Source organism: Notolepis coatsorum, assembly GCF_963971535.1.
Source record: "Notolepis coatsorum genome assembly, chromosome: 6".
In the NCBI taxonomy this organism is placed as follows: Eukaryota; Metazoa; Chordata; class Actinopteri; order Aulopiformes; family Paralepididae; genus Notolepis; species Notolepis coatsorum.
Window position 1 is genome coordinate 66,942,156 of NC_140170.1, and position 17,146 is coordinate 66,959,301.

At 42.9% G+C, this 17,146-nt stretch overlaps 1 protein-coding gene across 1 annotated transcript; it reads right to left on the reverse strand.

Annotated features, from left to right (window-relative positions):
• Positions 1-995: 995 nt before the first annotated feature.
• Positions 996-14,369, reverse strand: LOC311230016 (translocon-associated protein subunit alpha-like). Its single transcript, XM_084316152.1, has 9 exons — positions 14,230-14,369; positions 13,005-13,123; positions 12,793-12,892; positions 12,311-12,438; positions 11,639-11,773; positions 7,286-7,362; positions 6,194-6,272; positions 5,496-5,598; positions 996-1,989 (listed from the first exon to the last, which is right to left on the reverse strand). The coding sequence occupies exons 1-9, from the start codon at positions 14,297-14,299 to the stop codon at positions 1,925-1,927; spliced, it is 876 nt and encodes a 291-aa protein (XP_084172278.1). The 5' UTR covers positions 14,300-14,369; the 3' UTR covers positions 996-1,924.
• Positions 14,370-17,146: the final 2,777 nt, after the last annotated feature.

Consider the following 17,146-nt stretch of genomic DNA (forward strand, 5'->3'; position numbering starts at 1 on the left):
GCCTATAGGGCCAACATGTTGTCAAGTTATAGTGCAGACATGAGTCATTGTTATGAGATAGTTAGGCCTGCCAGTGCACACCAGAAATAGATCGATACGTTGCAGATGGGAGGGAAGCACAGAAATAGACACAAAATGTAAGACCAAAATGCTGAAGCGATCAGTGGATATGGTTATTTCCAATATATCTTTTTCAAAGTCTGCTCTTAAAAACGACTTCTTGAGACAATTATTATTATTTTCAACATGCTAACAGTAACAATTTAAAAATAAACATTACTTATTTAGTTGGGGACATTATATCAGTCTCAAACCATGTCATGAAGTGATACCGCTCTTGATAAAAAGGACCAACAGTTCACTATATGACAATTTAAATATATTTGGAAGCCAATTTCTAAATAATTTCAAAAGCTGATTTATTTCTAACGAATTTAGAAAAAGGGATGCTTGCAATTCCCAGTAAAGCAACTAACTATAGTGGAGACGTTCTACTGAACGGGGACAGAATAAGAAATCAGCTAAATGCTTATTTTCCATTTCCAAGCTCATGGTGTACCAGGGCCTTCTGATAAAACCCAGATGGGGCTACTAAGTTCATATTCTGAGTTTTTAGCCAGCTTGCTATATACCCATGTTTTAAACTGTCTTGCTATACCCACGTTTTAAACTGCTGCTATACCCAAATGAGGTGCAAGCCTGTGTCCACCGGAACAATGTTACATTATTCTAAAAAGGGCACCCTGCTAGGACTGTCTGACTAAACACTGTTAGTACTATCTGACTCTTAATAATATACACCGCTAGGACTGACTCTTAATAATAAACACTGCACAGACTCTAGTGCAGTGTGTTACTATGGTTTGGACCATGTATACCATCATCACTATTACTACGGTCTGATTGAATTGAATATATATTGAATAACACTTCCTCAGCTCCCCAGCAGGGATGAGGTCAGGTTTTAGGAGAACAAACGTTGGAACTGCAAAATCTTATTTGTTCAGCCTTTTATTATTTTTTTGAAAAACATTGTTATCACAGATTATGGAATGTAATCGGACAGTATGGCTACAAGCCATATTTAATCATTTTGCCACAAATACAGCGGTTCAAAGAGGCTCCGCTCAGCCCCTCCGGTGAACAAACGTGGCTCATCACCTGCGTCACGCAGATCTTACATCTCCAATTAATTATTCTTTATTTTTTTGGCGCCACTGAGAGCTGGCATTGTTCCCCGCATGTATGAATATTTCATAGCTCTGAAAATATGGCACCGATAATAAATATGGCACAAATGTGTTTTTGCATATACTGTGATGTAATTTGGTGTAGATGGTCTCCATTCCGGTCCATGTGGCAGTGTGTCCACGAAGAGGGTAAGGAGCGAGCTCAAAGATGGCTGCCGTGCACCTCGATGACCTCACACGACTCATATGGCGAAAGAGGAGGAGTTACTGAACATACTTGTGTGGTATCATAGCTTTCTTTAGTGGGGGGAAGCCCCCCCCCCCTCAGAGACGACTTGGTGATTCAGACAAGTCTTTTATTATTTTTCTTCTTTTTTTTTTTTAACCAACCTTTGTGTTTCACAAACTAATAAAACATTCCCTTTAAAAAAACAAACCGAGCAACAAAGTTCAATTCCATCAGTAGCGTCCGAATGGCCTCGCTCTCACCGCCAGTGTGCCAGTGTGCGGGCACGCTCAGCGGTCTGGCAGGACCAGGAAGAGGGTGCAGGCGGGGCACTGGGAAGAGGAGCTGGAGCTCAACGAGAATATAGTGGATATATCGGCTTGAGCTGGAAATTAGATGCCAGGACTATCGAGTCGTTAACGGGGCTCAATAGTGTGGTTTAGTGTCGCTGCTGAGGACGTGGACTTTGATAGAAGTCTGATGGACAGTATGATGCCGGCTGGCTGGATTACTGGTCTGTCCCCGCTGCCCTCTTGCTTCGTTTCCGTGGAGACGCTTTAGGGGACGGCTGGTCTGTGGGGGAGAGGAAGTCAATAGATCAGCCGTTTGCATTCATTCATCTCGAGCCCCGCCCCTCTTTTGTTGCTCAAGAAGGAGGGCGGGTCTCGAGAGGTCAATTGTCACGTCGGCGAATCGCCGCCGCACAAATGACTGAAAGAAGGAAAAGCGACGTGAGGAATGTCGACCGATGTGTGAAGCGCCGAGCAGGGAAACTATAAAAGAAGGAAGGGTCGTCACGTCAGAATACCACCGTTATATAATCTGCTTGGTGTCAAGACTTTGGTGCCAGTTCTATTGAAGCTTATATTAGAATAAAAAAATAGACCAGCTATCTGAGGAAATATATATCAACCAATATATCAAACGTTAGCTGGTTAACAAGGCAACAAATTGCAGATGATTCTGACACCCGAGGTAATAATAACCCGTTTAAATGACAGGTCATAAACGAGGAGAAGTCGTTACCATTCAACTCAATGTTGGCAGAACTGAAAGTTTCCACACTTGGCACCAATGTGCGTTCACTCGCTACACAGTGACGACCCTTCCTTCTCTTAACACATTGGGTGCCAACGACGAGAAATCTCGTTGTTGGCCACCATGCGTTGAGTGCCAATGACGAGAAATTTAGTTATTTAATCGTTATTTCTTTTATTAGCGATATCCATTCATTTTTCATCCATCCAGCCTCACGTTATCATTGGGACTGGCTCTGAACTCGGAAAGGGCAAATACCGCCCCCTATCGTCTCCCGGATGGTATTGCACCCATTGGAATGGAGTCAATGGAAATGCATGAGGGAAAAAAACTCCGGGCTCCACATTTGACTTCTGAGCCATGTAACCTGAGACTATTGCATTCATTGAGGCAACCGAAAGCAGCGTGGATTATCTGTTTCAAGGTCTAACGTTGGATCAATAAACGCGATCGATATTTGGAATGGCGATCAGGAATTGGATTCATCTTTTTGCAGAACATCTGATGTGAGGTAAGGACTTTATTTTACCAGTCTTGGGGTAATCAGATGTTTTTTCACAGATTTCACAACATGTCTCATATCATCATCATCATCAAACCTTTATTTGAATAGTCAGGTTAATTAAGAACAAGTTCTTATTTTCAATAACGGCCTATTTGGGGGTAAAAAGCCCCCTAGGGGAAAGGGGAACATTATTAAAAAGGCAGGACATACATACAGAGCAACAACTGAACTGAACAACAACTGGCGGACAACAGAACAATAGTGGCAGCATGGTGTTAGCACATGGAGAAACATCTACATGAGTGCTCTAGGGAGTTTGTTAAAGTTTCCTTAAACAATCTAATTGAAATAAACGTTTCCATATTTAAGGTTTTTTGTAGTGTGTTCCAGCTATCAGCTGCTGCGTACTGAAAGGAGGAACGGCCTTGTGAGGAGTTGGCATGGGGGGCGTTTACCAGGATATGTGTGGCTGACCGGGTGTGGTAATTTGGGAGTGGACGAGGGTGGACTAGGCGAGTAAGGTAAGGGGGATTACGGCCTAGAAGTGTTTTATATACAAAGGCCAGCCAGTGGATGTTGCGTCTAATCTCCAGGGAGGGCCAGTTTACTAGGGAGTATAGCTCGCAGTGGTGGGTCCTGTAGGGGGCATTGGTAGCGAAGCGAATGGCGGAGTGATATAGGATATCTAAGCGCTCTAGATCACCTTTACGGGCCAAGCGGTAGATTACATCGCTAAAATCAAATAGCGGCAGGACAGTCATCTGGACCAGGGTGAGTTTAGCAGATCTAGTGAAGGAGGAACGGTTCCTATACAGAAAGCTAAGCCTTGCTTTGACTTTGGCCTGCAGTTTAGTTAGGTGTTCAGAGAAGGAGAGTTTGGTGTCGATCCACACTCCCAGGTATTTATAAGAGGTGACCAGTTCAAGCTTTTTGCCATCGGCGGCTACAATGGTGCCAGTCTGGGAGGTACCCTTGTGGCCGAACCACATAACTTTGGTCTTGCTGGTGTTTAGGACCAGGCAAAGGGTGGAGAAACCAGCTTGGATTTTTAGAAAGCTCTCCTGGAGAGTTTTCAGGACAGCATCCGGGGAGGGACCAGAGGTGTACAGGACTGTGTCATCAGCATAGAGGTGAATTAGGGAGTTTCCAGCGAACTGGCCTATGTTGTTTATATAGATGGAGAAGAGGATTGGAGCTAGTAAGGAGCCTTGGGGGACCCCCTTAGAGATGGATAGGGACTGGGTTAATAGATTGTCGGTTTTTATTGACTGAGTGCGATCAGAGAGGTAGTTCTCGAACCATGCTACACTGTGATGATTAGTGACACCAATGTCTCTCAGCCGCTCCAAAAGCTGTTCATGATCCACAGTGTCAAAGGCCTTGGCCAGATCTATAAAGGCAGCAGCACAGTAGAGTTTGGAGTCAAGGGCATTGAGGACATCATTGAGGACTTTCATCGTAGCAGTCTCACATCCATGCCCCGAGCGGAAGCCAGATTGGTTTTCCGAAAGTATGTTTTAGGTTTCTAGAAAGCTTGCGAGTTGTTTGCAAACTAGTCTCTCTAGCACTTTTGCTATACAGGGTAAAATTGAAATTGGGCGGTAGCAGTTGGGGTCAGTATTGTTTCCTCCTTTGAACAGGGGCCGTACCAAGGCTGCTTTCCAAGCAGAGGGCAGTTCTGCTGTATGCAGGGACAGGTTACATAGATGGGAAATAGGTTCAGCAATGATGGGGGCTGCAGTTCTGTAGAAAAAGGGGTCTAACCCGTCAAGGCCAGGAGGTTTCTTGGGGTTGAGTTTGCTGAGTACTTCTAAAACCTCTTTCTCAGTAAATTCCTGCAGTGCAAAACTGTGATGCGTGGCTGGATTAGGGGCACGAAGGTTGGATGGTGAGGCAGGTGGCGCTGTAGGGCTGAGGGGCAAGGGGTTGGATGGTGGGGCAGGGGGTGCCATGGACTCAAACAGGCTCCCAGCTTTAATAAAGTGATTATTAAAGGCCTCTGCCACACGCTCATTTCCCGTAATTACCATATCCCCAGTTACTAGGGTGTGTATGCGTAACGTTAGCGCCAGGCAGGCCATAGATAAATCGATTTTTCAGCCCGCTTCTCTAGCGTGCATAAGTACACATATACTATCGATAATCTAGCGTTTATTTGAAAACGATTCATAAATAGGCCGAAAAATGACAACGTGTTTTGTGTATTCAAGTAAAGGCTTATTTTCGCAGATTTTTCTGGAATCACTAGAAATCTTCAAAACTATACTCGTATTCAAAACGGTATAAAACGGAAATGTACTGATGAAAAAACAATCCGTTTCATACATGTTGACTGCAAGCAAGTCATTGATAAGCGACGGTTGTATTAGACACATAGCCATAATTTAAGATATAGTTTATGCGTTCGCAAATATCCCCGTCCTCTCATTGACTAAAGGCGCTGGCACTCAAGCGATAAATAGCGCACCCCCTGCTGGCAACCAATGTGTTAAGAGTTTACTTGGCGGCGAGCAGGAAGTTGGAGAGCTGGACTTACTGGACTTGCTCATGACGTTGAGGGTTTCCTGGGGGATCCAGCTGATGTCCACGTCGTTCATCCCACCGGTGCCGGTCTCTACCTTGGTCGGGGCTCGCTTCCTCTGCACAGAACCACCACGTTGACATCAATACAGTTACACTCAAGGATCCACATGTTATCCATTACAGACAGCAGGTTTCAACAAGTTAGATTTAAGACTTTTTAATACTACTTAAGAGCAACATTTTATACCAATTTCACTACCATACTAGCAAAGAAACGTTCCATACAAGCTCTCGCCAGACGCACCAAGCTCCCGGTAGCCTTGCAAAAAAAAAAAAAAAACGACTTGAATACAAAAACAGTTCATATATTTAATATCATTTAATCTCCCGACAGCCGGGGCTGCCCCCCAGATAATTTAATACCTGTGAAAATTAAATTTAAGACGTTTTAATACCTTTTAAGGCCATACATTGAGAATTATGAATCCAATACCTTTTAATACCCCACAGATACCCTACAGAGTTCTAGACTCAATTCTGAGGAAATATTCCACCTGAAATCACAAACCCCTTGTTGTAATAGGAGCAGGTTGCCTGCTTCCTCTTCCAATTCCATATTAGGTTGATTTTCTATCCGTATCTTTGAAAATATGTTGGGATATCTCGTATCCCAAGTAAAACATAAGTGAAAGAATCCGAGACAAAACATACCGTCCTTGTTTCCAGAACCTGGTACATGCCAAAGGCTCCCAGGGCCACCAGTCCAGTCAGGAAGATGTACATGAACATTCTGGAAAGCATATAAACAAATATATGATATATTTATCATTCCAATCACTGACAAACTCAACAGTAAAATTTAGAAATTGTAATATAAATGACAATACATTTGTAATGTCTTTATCTACATAATACAGTATGCTGGTATGAGTATGATTTAACATAATGTTATGGGCAAAACAAGTATTTGTTTGTTTGTTTGTTTATTTACACATATAAAAACAGTTACATATATAATACAATATAGTCCACAAGGGATGTGTAGGAGAATTGCCTAAAAACCCTCAAGGGGCTTGCATGTGGCATTCACCAGGAAGCAAAATTACATTATATCAAGATAAATATAAAATATAAAATAAAATCCCCCCCCCCCCCCCCCCAGTAAGAATATATAATAAAACGAAAATACAATAACAAAATACATCAAGCCATCAGACTACAGTTTGTAAAGGAAGTCCATATGGGAAATATTGGTGATCTAGGAGATGAGATTTCAGTGCTCTTTTGAATTTCAGAAAAGAAAATTCCAAAATATGTGGAGGCAAAGAGTTCCACAACTTTGACCCTCGGTAGAGCAAACAAAACTGAGATTGGGAAGTGCGGGAAAAGGGTGGTCTAAGCAAACAGGAACTACGTGTGGGGTAATTATGAATTTGGTGATTGTGGGCAAACATGTCATGAAAAAAAGGGGGAAGGGCTCTGTTTAAAGAACTATGCACAAATAAACCAGTCTGAAGATGATTCACTTGATAAACACTGAGGATACCTAACTTATGGAATAGAGGCTGAGAAGAATGACTTCGATGTACACAGCTGATTATTTTTAGAGCTCGTTTCTGCAGACGGTATATGGGCTCAAGTTTGGTCTGATGCGTACTACCCCAAACTAAATTACAGTAATTGATATATAATACAGTATGCTGGTATGATTTAACACAATGTTATGAGCTAAACAAGTCCATCTACATGATACAGTATGCTGGTATGATTTAACATAATGTTATGAGCAAAACAAGTCTTTACGTTTCTCCGTCGAGTCCCTCTTCCAGCTCAATGATGGTGACGGTCTGGTTGTAAATCGCAGTCTGGAAGGTGTTGCCCTGTGGAAAAGTACAGCAGCATTAGTTGACAATGGTAGTCAAAGCCTGATGCAAGTAATGTACTGATTACTTTATTAAGCGAGTGCCTCTTCCTTTATAATAGAACCCAGGATGGCGCCACAGACGTGTCGAAGTGTGCAGGTAGGATTGTGGACGACCCCCTACCACCCCGGTTACAATCTGTTTCAGACACTGCCCTCTGGCAGGAGGCTGAGGTCCATCAGGGCCAAGACCTCATGCCACAAGAACAGCTTCTATCCTTCTGCAGTGAGCCTCATCAACAAGAACAGCTTCTATCTGTAGGGAGCCTCATCAACAAGAACAGCTTCTACCCCTCTGCAGTGAGCCTCATCAACAAGAACAGCTTCTACTCTGCAGTGAGCCTCATCAACAAGAACAGCTTCTATCTGTAGGGAGCCTCATCAACAAGAACAGCTTCTACCCCTCTGCAGTGAGCCTCATCAACAAGAACAGCTTCTACTCTGCAGTGAGCCTCATCAACAAGAACAGCTTCTACCCCTCTGTAGTGAGCCTCATCAACAAGAACAGCTTCTACTCTGCAGTGAGCCTCATCAACAAGAACAGCTTCTACTCTGCAGTGAGCCTCATCAACAAGAACAGCTTCTACCCCTCTGCAGTGAGCCTCATCAACAAGAACAGCTTCTACCCCTCTGCAGTGAGCCTCATCAACAAGAACAGCTTCTACCCCTCTGCAGTGAGCCTCATCAACAAGAACAGCTTCTACCCCTCTGCAGTGAGCCTCATCAACAAGAACAGCTTCTACCCCTCTGTAGTGAGCCTCATCAACAAGAACAGCTTCTACCCCTCTGCAGTGAGCCTCATCAACAAGAACAGCTTCTACCCCTCTGCAGTGAGCCTCATCAACAAGAACAGCTTCTACCCCTCTGCAGTGAGCCTCATCAACAAGAACAGCTTCTACCCCTCTGTAGTGAGCCTCATCAACAAGAACAGCTTCTACCCCTCTGTAGTGAGCCTCATCAACAAGAACAGCTTCTACCCCTCTGTAGTGAGCCTCATCAACAAGAACAGCTTCTACCCCTCTGCAGTGAGCCTCATCAACAAGAACAGCTTCTACCCCTCTGCAGTGAGCCTCATCAACAAGAACAGCTTCTACCCCTCTGCAGTGAGCCTCATCAACAAGGCTCAGGACTAGGGCTGGGCGATATGGCCTAAATATGATATCACGATATTTTCTGACCTTTCGGCGATACACGATACACATCACGATGTTTTTCTTTTTTACCCCAAACAATTCACTATGAGGCTTACCAAGACAGTATTTGAGTTTACAAGCTAACATTAAAGACAAAATAAAATACCCATGCATTTAGCATTTTTATATTAGATTTAGATTATTAGATTATATATTGCATATGAGATATTATATGATTTAGATATGAAATATGATGAATTGAAAATGGGGGACCCTGATGTAAACAAGACTAAAGTCTTTCTCTGGTCTGCATCCCCTTAACAATTGTATGTATTGAGCTGTACTGTACCCATTCTGCAATATGTTAAAGTTTTAAATCAATCAATCAATAAATAGCATTTTAGCATTTTTATGAAACTACTGTATATATGTATGTCTCTAAATGTTTTGATGAATTGAAAATGGAGGACCCTTATGTAAAAAAGCCGAAAGTCTTTTTCTGGTCTTCATCCTCCTGTACTGTATTGTACCCATTCTGCAACCTTTTAATACAGTTTTCATTCATTCATTCTGACGGAAACATAATCATTTTGATTGACAGTCGAGTCTGCCAATGACGTCACACCGCTTGCACCCGCCCTGCTGTTCTTAGCACCAATCGGCAAGCGCTATGACTTCCTGAATGTCCCGTGTGCTGAAGTGAACACTGAACATCAACAAAGCTACTAACGTTAGCTCCCCGCGGCCGTCGAGTAGGAGACCAGTGCTTCACAGGATGCTAAATGAGGCATAATGATTTTACTACAACGAATGTTATAATAAAAGCCTTTCCATACATCTGTCTGATTGAAAACTTTATTAACAGACCGCGGAATGGGCATATCTCAGCACAGGCTGAGATATGAACGAGTAACGTGTGGACAGATTGACGCGACACAATCCTCTTGGGCAAAACATCACGATATCCACGATACGTTGAAAAAGTGTATCGTTAATGAACTGTACCCGATATTTATATAATATCGTCATATCGCCCAGCCCTACTCAGGACCCCTACTGGCCCCTCCCTCTGTGTTACATTAACACAACCTTCCTGGACTATATATTTGTATATACACTCAAAACTGTTCATACTTTTAGCACAATCCTGCTAAATTGTACAGCCCTGTTAAATATTCCATCATCCCACCGTATTTTTACTTTTATTCTAATTAGTGTATACTTGACTACATTGTTCACAATTGTACCGCCCTGGCCCATTTTATTATTATATTCCATTGTACTTTTATTTTAATTTATATATTGCATTTTATTTTACCTTAATTGTCTGTTAATGTTGCACCAAACGAAATGTCTTGTATGTGCAAACTACTTGGCAATAAAGACCTTTCTGATTCTGATTATTATTAGCTGATCAGAGTACTTGTTTTTCCCCCTTTCATGCCAGTAGCCATCAGCCATCAGGCTCCACCACCGTGGGCACGAACTGCTGGAGAGCTAGCGGCTGGTGATCTTGAGAACTGTTAGGACTGTCTGACTGTTAATAATAAACACTGTACGCCGGACTCTGGTGCAGTGTTTTAATCGCCACGTTATTAATCACAACACTGCGGACGCCCCCCTCGGAAAAGTTCAGTAATTTGCAAATCTTGAGTACAAGAACTTAGGATCCAGATCTGTGCAGTTTCATCCGATACTAGAGATACTGTCAGAGCACGTTACTGAGGGCTTATGGAACTATACATGTTGAGGAGATACTGAAGGCATCATATTCTTATGGATCTATACATGTTGAGGAGATACTGAAGGCATCATATTCTTATGGATCTATACATGTTGAGGACATACTGAAGGCATCATATTCTTATGGATCTATACATGTTGAGGACATACTGAAGGCATCATATTCTTATGGAACTATACATGTTGAGGAGATACTGAAGGCATCATATTCTTATGGATCTATACATGTTGAGGACATACTGAAGGCATCATATTCTTATGGAACTATACATGTTGAGGAGATACTGAAGGCATCATATTCTTATGGATCTATACATGTTGAGGACATACTGAAGGCATCATATTCTTATGGATCTATACATGTTGAGGAGATACTGAAGGCATCATATTCTTATGGATCTATACATGTTGAGGACATACTGAAGGCATCATATTCTTATGGAACTATACATGTTGAGGAGATACTGAAGGCATCATATTCTTATGGAACATGTTGAGGAGATACTGAAGGCATCATATTCTTATGGAACTGTACATGTTGAGGAGATACTGAAGGCATCATATTCTTATGGAACTGTACATGTTGAGGACATACTGAAGGCATCATATTCTTATGGAACTATACATGTTGAGGAGATACTGAAGGCATCATATTCTTATGGATCTATACATGTTGAGGACATACTGAAGGCATCATATTCTTATGGATCTATACATGTTGAGGACATACTGAAGGCATCATATTCTTATGGAACATGTTGAGGAGATACTGAAGGCATCATATTCTTATGGAACTGTACATGTTGAGGACATACTGAAGGCATCATATTCTTATGGAACTATACATGTTGAAGAGATACTGAAGGCATCATATTCTTATGGAACTGTACATGTTGAGGACATACATAATACATCATATTCTTTGAATAAATCCTAAAATGTTAATTTGTGGCCAAGTAAAAGAAAAACGAAATTGGTGACATTAACCAGAAAATGGTCCTTTCTCAAGACGGTTTTAGAAAGATTACTGAAGTGTAATCCAGTTATAAAGTAAATGGACTGCATTTATATAGTACTTTTATCCAAAGCACTTTACAACTTATGCCTCACATTCACCCACTCACAGACGGCGGAGGTGCAAGGTGGCGACCTGCTCATCGAGAGCAGTTAGGGGTCAAGTGTCTTGCCCAAGGACACTTCGACACACGCTGCCAGGACGAAGGCAGAATCAAACCGGGAATCTTCAGATTACCTCTCTACCCCCTGAGCCACTGTCGCACCCTGCGACCAGCGCAACCGGATCTCGAATGCAAAAGCTGAGCCGTATATTATTTTAAGATCACGGAACGCGACTCTTACCTCACTGTCGAGGTAATTGAGGAGGATGACGAGGCCGAAAGGACGACCGGCCATGGGCTGTGCCGGGATGAAGGAGTACTCGAAGGAGGCCTGCTTCTGGGGCGGCACCACGGTGCTCAGAGACAAGGCTGTGAACTGCACCACAAAGAACATCATGTGAAAAAACATGTGAGAGTGCAGAGTTCTTCAAAAGAATAAAATACTGTATTTATCACAATTATGAGAATATATTTTTTTTGATCATCTCATGACAGGGCTTTCCCTAAACAATGGTATAATGTGCGCAGCGTCACCATGTGGTTAAATCTTTTTTAAATAATAGTTAAATAAAAAATTGTGAACGCTTTGGGCCAGCTTAGAAACAGACTCATCATTGTCCAATATGTGATTGCTGCGTCCACAGCTCCACTGTGTGTGTGTGCATACGTGCGTGTGTTTTCGTGTTCAACGTTAGATTATTGTGCAACCTTATACACTGTACTTAATGTTTTTAAGTTTCAGGAACTTACAGCAAATGGCTCTCTTTATTGGAGATTATTTTGCCTCCCAGGCGGGGGGCACAGCCCCCCTCCAGCCCCCCCTGTAGGTGCGACTCAGCGCCATCTTGTTTGAAAACCCTGGGGAAAGCCCTGCATGAGGTAGATTGAGGTGTTCTATCCAGATCTCACTCACGTTCTGGATGTAGAACTGGAAGTCCTGGGGGTAACGGAAGGAGGCCTCCAGAGACTGAACGGTGAAGTCCTGGGTTCCCTTGTTGGTGAAACCCACCAAGAACTTCACGATTTCGTCGGCAGGGAACTCTGGAAAAAGATCATGGTGAAGATACACGATATAGGCCGCCCCCCTTTCTTTATTCACCATCACCGATGACATCACTGGTGGCCATATTCAAACTCATTTACGCTCAATAACTGTCAAACTAAATGAATGGGTTGCAAAACAGTTTTTGAGTTTTTGGATGCATGTTATTATCAGCATTGTTTTGTGGTGAAATGCCCCTTTAATATCAACCCTCAAACTTTTTAAAAAGGAAAAAATAAATCTTCAGTTGAAACGCGTCAACATCCTGAGGTCGGCAGAGAACATCGGTGCGACTAAACATTTTCAAAAAGAGAGACAAAATGTTTGAATGGATAGGAGATAAGTTAACTAACCTTCTCCAGTGACGAAGAGGATGGTGGTCTCTGCATCAGCGTGGTCGGTCACGTCAGCAGATGGAGAATCTTCATCTACATCTACATCGCCTTCTACCTCCTGGGGGTGAACACAAAATAACACTGTGACACAACTGTCCGCACAGGAAAGAAGACTATGATAAAAAGGTTGGTTCTGTTGCCGGTTTGGTCAAACGCGCCCCCAATCATACCGAGTCTGGAATCTGATCTTCTTCAATGAGCACCTCATCTTCCTCCTCCTCTTCCTCTTCGTCAACTGCAACATCCGGGGCGACGTCTTCGGCGGAGTCGGTGTCCGCAGAAACCTGGCCTGTGTCAGAGAGATGATCGAGGGGTTAGATGAGGTCTTACGGTACACCTTACGATGAATTCACTCAAACGTATACGATGAATTCACTCAAACGTATACGATGAATTCACTCAAACGTATACGATGAATTCACTCAAACGTATACGATGAATTCACTCAAACATATACGTCTCAAGACTGTATAAGAGCTGATGGGTCGCAGAGGGGAAGCAGATTGTGGTGCATTGGTATCACTGAAGCACTTTGGGCTGCAGTTCTGGTATGAAAGGTGCTGTACAATGACCTGTTCACACTGGAACGTGCTGTTGGCCACATTTTTTTTTAAATAATGTGAACAGCCAAACATCAGATCGGAGCAATAAACCAGAATTGAGCACTAAGGCTTGTAGCCCAATTTCTATCTAGGGAACTATGAACGAGAGGGTGAAGCTACATGAAGTAGTTACAAGAGAGGGTCATGATGACCTGGCTGAATCTACAGAGAAATGTAGGCCATTTCAAGTTTTAATTCTCTATATGTTTCCCAAATTAAGACTTTGGGAAATGGTTAATTTCTCCCCGTTGAGCAACATTAAAAACATAGTTAATAATAGGAATATTGTTTCCAAGGTTGTGATATTTGACTTCAGGAGGCAGTAAGCTTTGTCTGTTTTCTGTCGAAGAATTAGACAGAAAATGTAAATATATAGGAACAAATGACGACGTCAGTTGTGCCAATTCCAACAACAATTATATTCCCCAACACACATACGTTTGCTTTGTAATCAAAGAGGGTGGAAATCGATGAGGCAAGGGCCGATCGTCAATGTTTATGGTGACGTGTCCTATGAGCGTGCCCCCGTTAACTTGATTGTTGTTGCATCCTAACTTTGTCTAGCGACTAACTAGACCTGTAATAACATTAGACGATTCATTATCGGACATGCACGTTCAATTAATAATACAGTCGTGAACAACTGTAGCTGCACTATAACTTTACTTGAAAACGTTATGCCACGTCAATAAAGTCTGGATGATGACCATTTAAATCTGTTAAAGACAACTTGAGGTACAATCTTAAATAAGTTTGTTTCGAGCCTCCTTTACACAACGCGATGATTACTTACCGATGGATATTAATCCACAGGGGAAGGCCAGGAGGAGAAGGAGAAGGATTTTTGATCTGAAATTGAACATTTTGCAGGCTTCAAGACTGACGTTTGTAACACATCAGCAGTCGGGAGAGAAAGAAATTTGCTGAAGGGGGAGGGATAGATGAAAAACTAAGACGCGCCCACCAGGTAGTGTTGTAGCCATTGGTGCATTCACGATACCTCGGCACTCTGAGCTCCTTGTTTGATTGATTGATTGATTGAAAACTTTATTAACAAATTGCAGAATGGGTACAGTACAGTACAGCTCAATACATACAATTGTTAAGGGGATGCAGACCAGAGAAAGACTTTCGTCTTGTTTACATCAGGGTCCCCCATTTTCAATTCATCGTAACATATGACATACATGACATACAGATAGACAGTACTGCTACATCTATACATTTATGACATACCAGATTTGCAATTACAGTACTGTTTGTGATACAAAAAGAGTCCAGAAAAAAGAATATATACATTCGACGTAGAAACTGTACATTGGATTGGGTAGGTGGGGGTGGGGGGGGACTGTACATTGGAGGTGGTTGGGTGGGGGGGGGGGGGGGGGGGGGGGTTGGGTAGGAGTGTGGGGGGGGGGGGGGGGGGGTTGGGTAGGAGGGGTGGGGGGGGGACACTGTACAACTGTACAAACAAAACTGTACATTGGATTATTGACAAGACCATACTTGGTAATTTACTGTACATTGGAGGGGGTTGTGTTCGGACATTTGTAGGGGCCAGTTTCGAGTTGCAGTCTCCCTTAGGTGTTTTTTGAGAGTGTTTTTGAAAGTGGGTAGTGATTCACATTCCTTTACAGCTTTGGGTAGGGCGTTCCACATTGATGTGGCATAATTGCGAAACGTGTTTAGTCCCTTGTTTGAGCCGAATCTGGGTTTAACATGATTTGTGGAGCTCCCTCTGGTGTTGTGATCGTGGTATTCACTGACCTTTGGAAAGTATTTTGACATGTACATGGGTACCTTGGTCGTGTAGTGTATCTTGTAGACCAGGCCCATTGCAAGTTGCTGTACTCTGTCGTCTACTCTAAGCCATCCTAGGTTGTCAAAGTGGGCAGGGGTGAGGTGGGTTCTAGGAGTAAGGTCAAGCAGTAGTCTGACCAGTTTGTTTTGAGATGTTTGTAATTTTGTTTTTAGCGCCTTTGAGGTGCTTTGGTACCATGAGGTGCAAGCATAGTCGTAGTACCCTTGAATGAGTGCTCCTGCCAGAGTCTTCAGGGTATTCTTGTTTACCAGAGAGGAGATCCGGTACAAGAATCAAGTTCGTTGGTTGACTTTTTTTATTACATTGGATGCCATTTTGTCACAGGAAAGATTTGCCTCTAGGATGGAACCCAGGTAGGTCATTTCTTCTTTCCTTGTGACAATATAGTCACCCACTGTAACTGAGAAGCCGTCGGTCTTGCTGAGTTTGTTATTTGAACCGAAGAGAATGGACTCTGTTTTGCCCATGTGTAATGATAGATTGTTATCGGCGAGCCATATGCAGATTTTGCCTATAGTTCCGAGCTGAGGGTTTTTTCAACCTGTAACTTGTTCTTGTCAGAGACCAGCAGGGCTGAGTCGTCCGCAAACAGGAACAAGTTGCAGTCACAAGCTGACGACATGTCATTTGCATAAATTAGGAACAGTAGTGGTCCTAGTATGCTTCCTTGTGGAACACCACAGCTCACTGTGAGGGGGGGGGGGATAGGGTACCGTTTACCTCCACCATCTGTTCTCTCCCCTCCAGGTAGGATTGCATCCAGCTCACTGATAGACTATGTGAATCACTACCCACTTTCAAAAACATTCTCAAAGAACACCTACGGGAGACTGCAATTCGAAACTGGCCCCTACAAATGTCCTAACCCAGTTGTACAGTAAATGACCAAGTATGGCTTTGTCAGTATTCCAATGTACAGTGTACAGTGTCCCCCACCCACCCCCTACTCAACCCCCCGCCCCCCACCTCCAATGTACAGTCCCCCCCCACCCACCCACCCACCCCACCTACCCAACCTCCCCAATGTACAGTTTCTACGACAAATGTATACACTCTTTTTCTGGACACTTTTTGTATCACAAACAGTACTGTATTTGCAAATCTGGTATGTCATAAATGTATAGATGTAGCAGTACTGTCTATCTGTATGTCGTGTGTGTCATATGTTATGATGAATTGAAAATGGGGGACCCTGATGTAAACAAGACAAAAGTCTCTCTCTGGTCTGCATCCCCTTAACAATTGTATGTATTGAGCTGTACTGTACTGTACCCATTCTGCAATCTGTTAATAAACGTTTCAATCAATCAATCAATCAATCAATCAATCACATCAATCAATCAATCAATCAATCAATCAATCAATCAATATCAAAACCAATTGCATTTAGCTTGTCAATCAGAATGGTGTGATTGACAGTGTTGAAGGCCTTTTGTAGGTCCAGCATGACCATGCCGCAGTATTTGCCCGCGTCCACCTCTTGTTTAATGTGGTCGTTTAAATAGAGAAGGCATGTGTCAGTGGAGTGGGATGTTCTGAAGCCAGATTGGAATTCGTAGATTAGATTTTTTTCCGTGAGGTACTTTTCGACCTGTTCGTATAAAACAAATTTCCATGACTTTCGAGATGGAGGTAAGGATAGAAACAGGGGCGGTAGTTGCCTGGGTCTAATTTACTGCCCTTTTTGTGCAGGGGTGTTACTCTTGCAATTTTGAAGTCCTTGGGGACGTGTCCCTGTTTTATGGAGAGGTTTATTATGTGTGTGATGACTGGGGTGATGGCGGCTGCTGAGTCTCTGAGGAATTTGGAGGGGATGTTGTCATGGCCAGTGGCCTTGTTCGGTTGGAGGGTGCTCAGTTTTTTGAGTACCTCATCTGTTATTACCATT

Excerpts from the sequence above, each read along its gene's own strand:
- LOC311230016 (XM_084316152.1), bottom strand. The coding sequence starts at position 14,299 with ATGTTCAATTTCAGATCAAAAATCCTTCTCCTTCTCCTCCTGGCCTTC. Across the intron at positions 12,439-12,792 it reads CCTCTTCGTCACTGGAGAAG|AGTTCCCTGCCGACGAAATC; the intron begins GTTAGTTAACTT and ends ATCTTTTTCCAG. Across the intron at positions 5,599-6,193 it reads AGGTTCTGGAAACAAGGACG|AGGAAGCGAGCCCCGACCAA; the intron begins GTATGTTTTGTC and ends GGTTCTGTGCAG.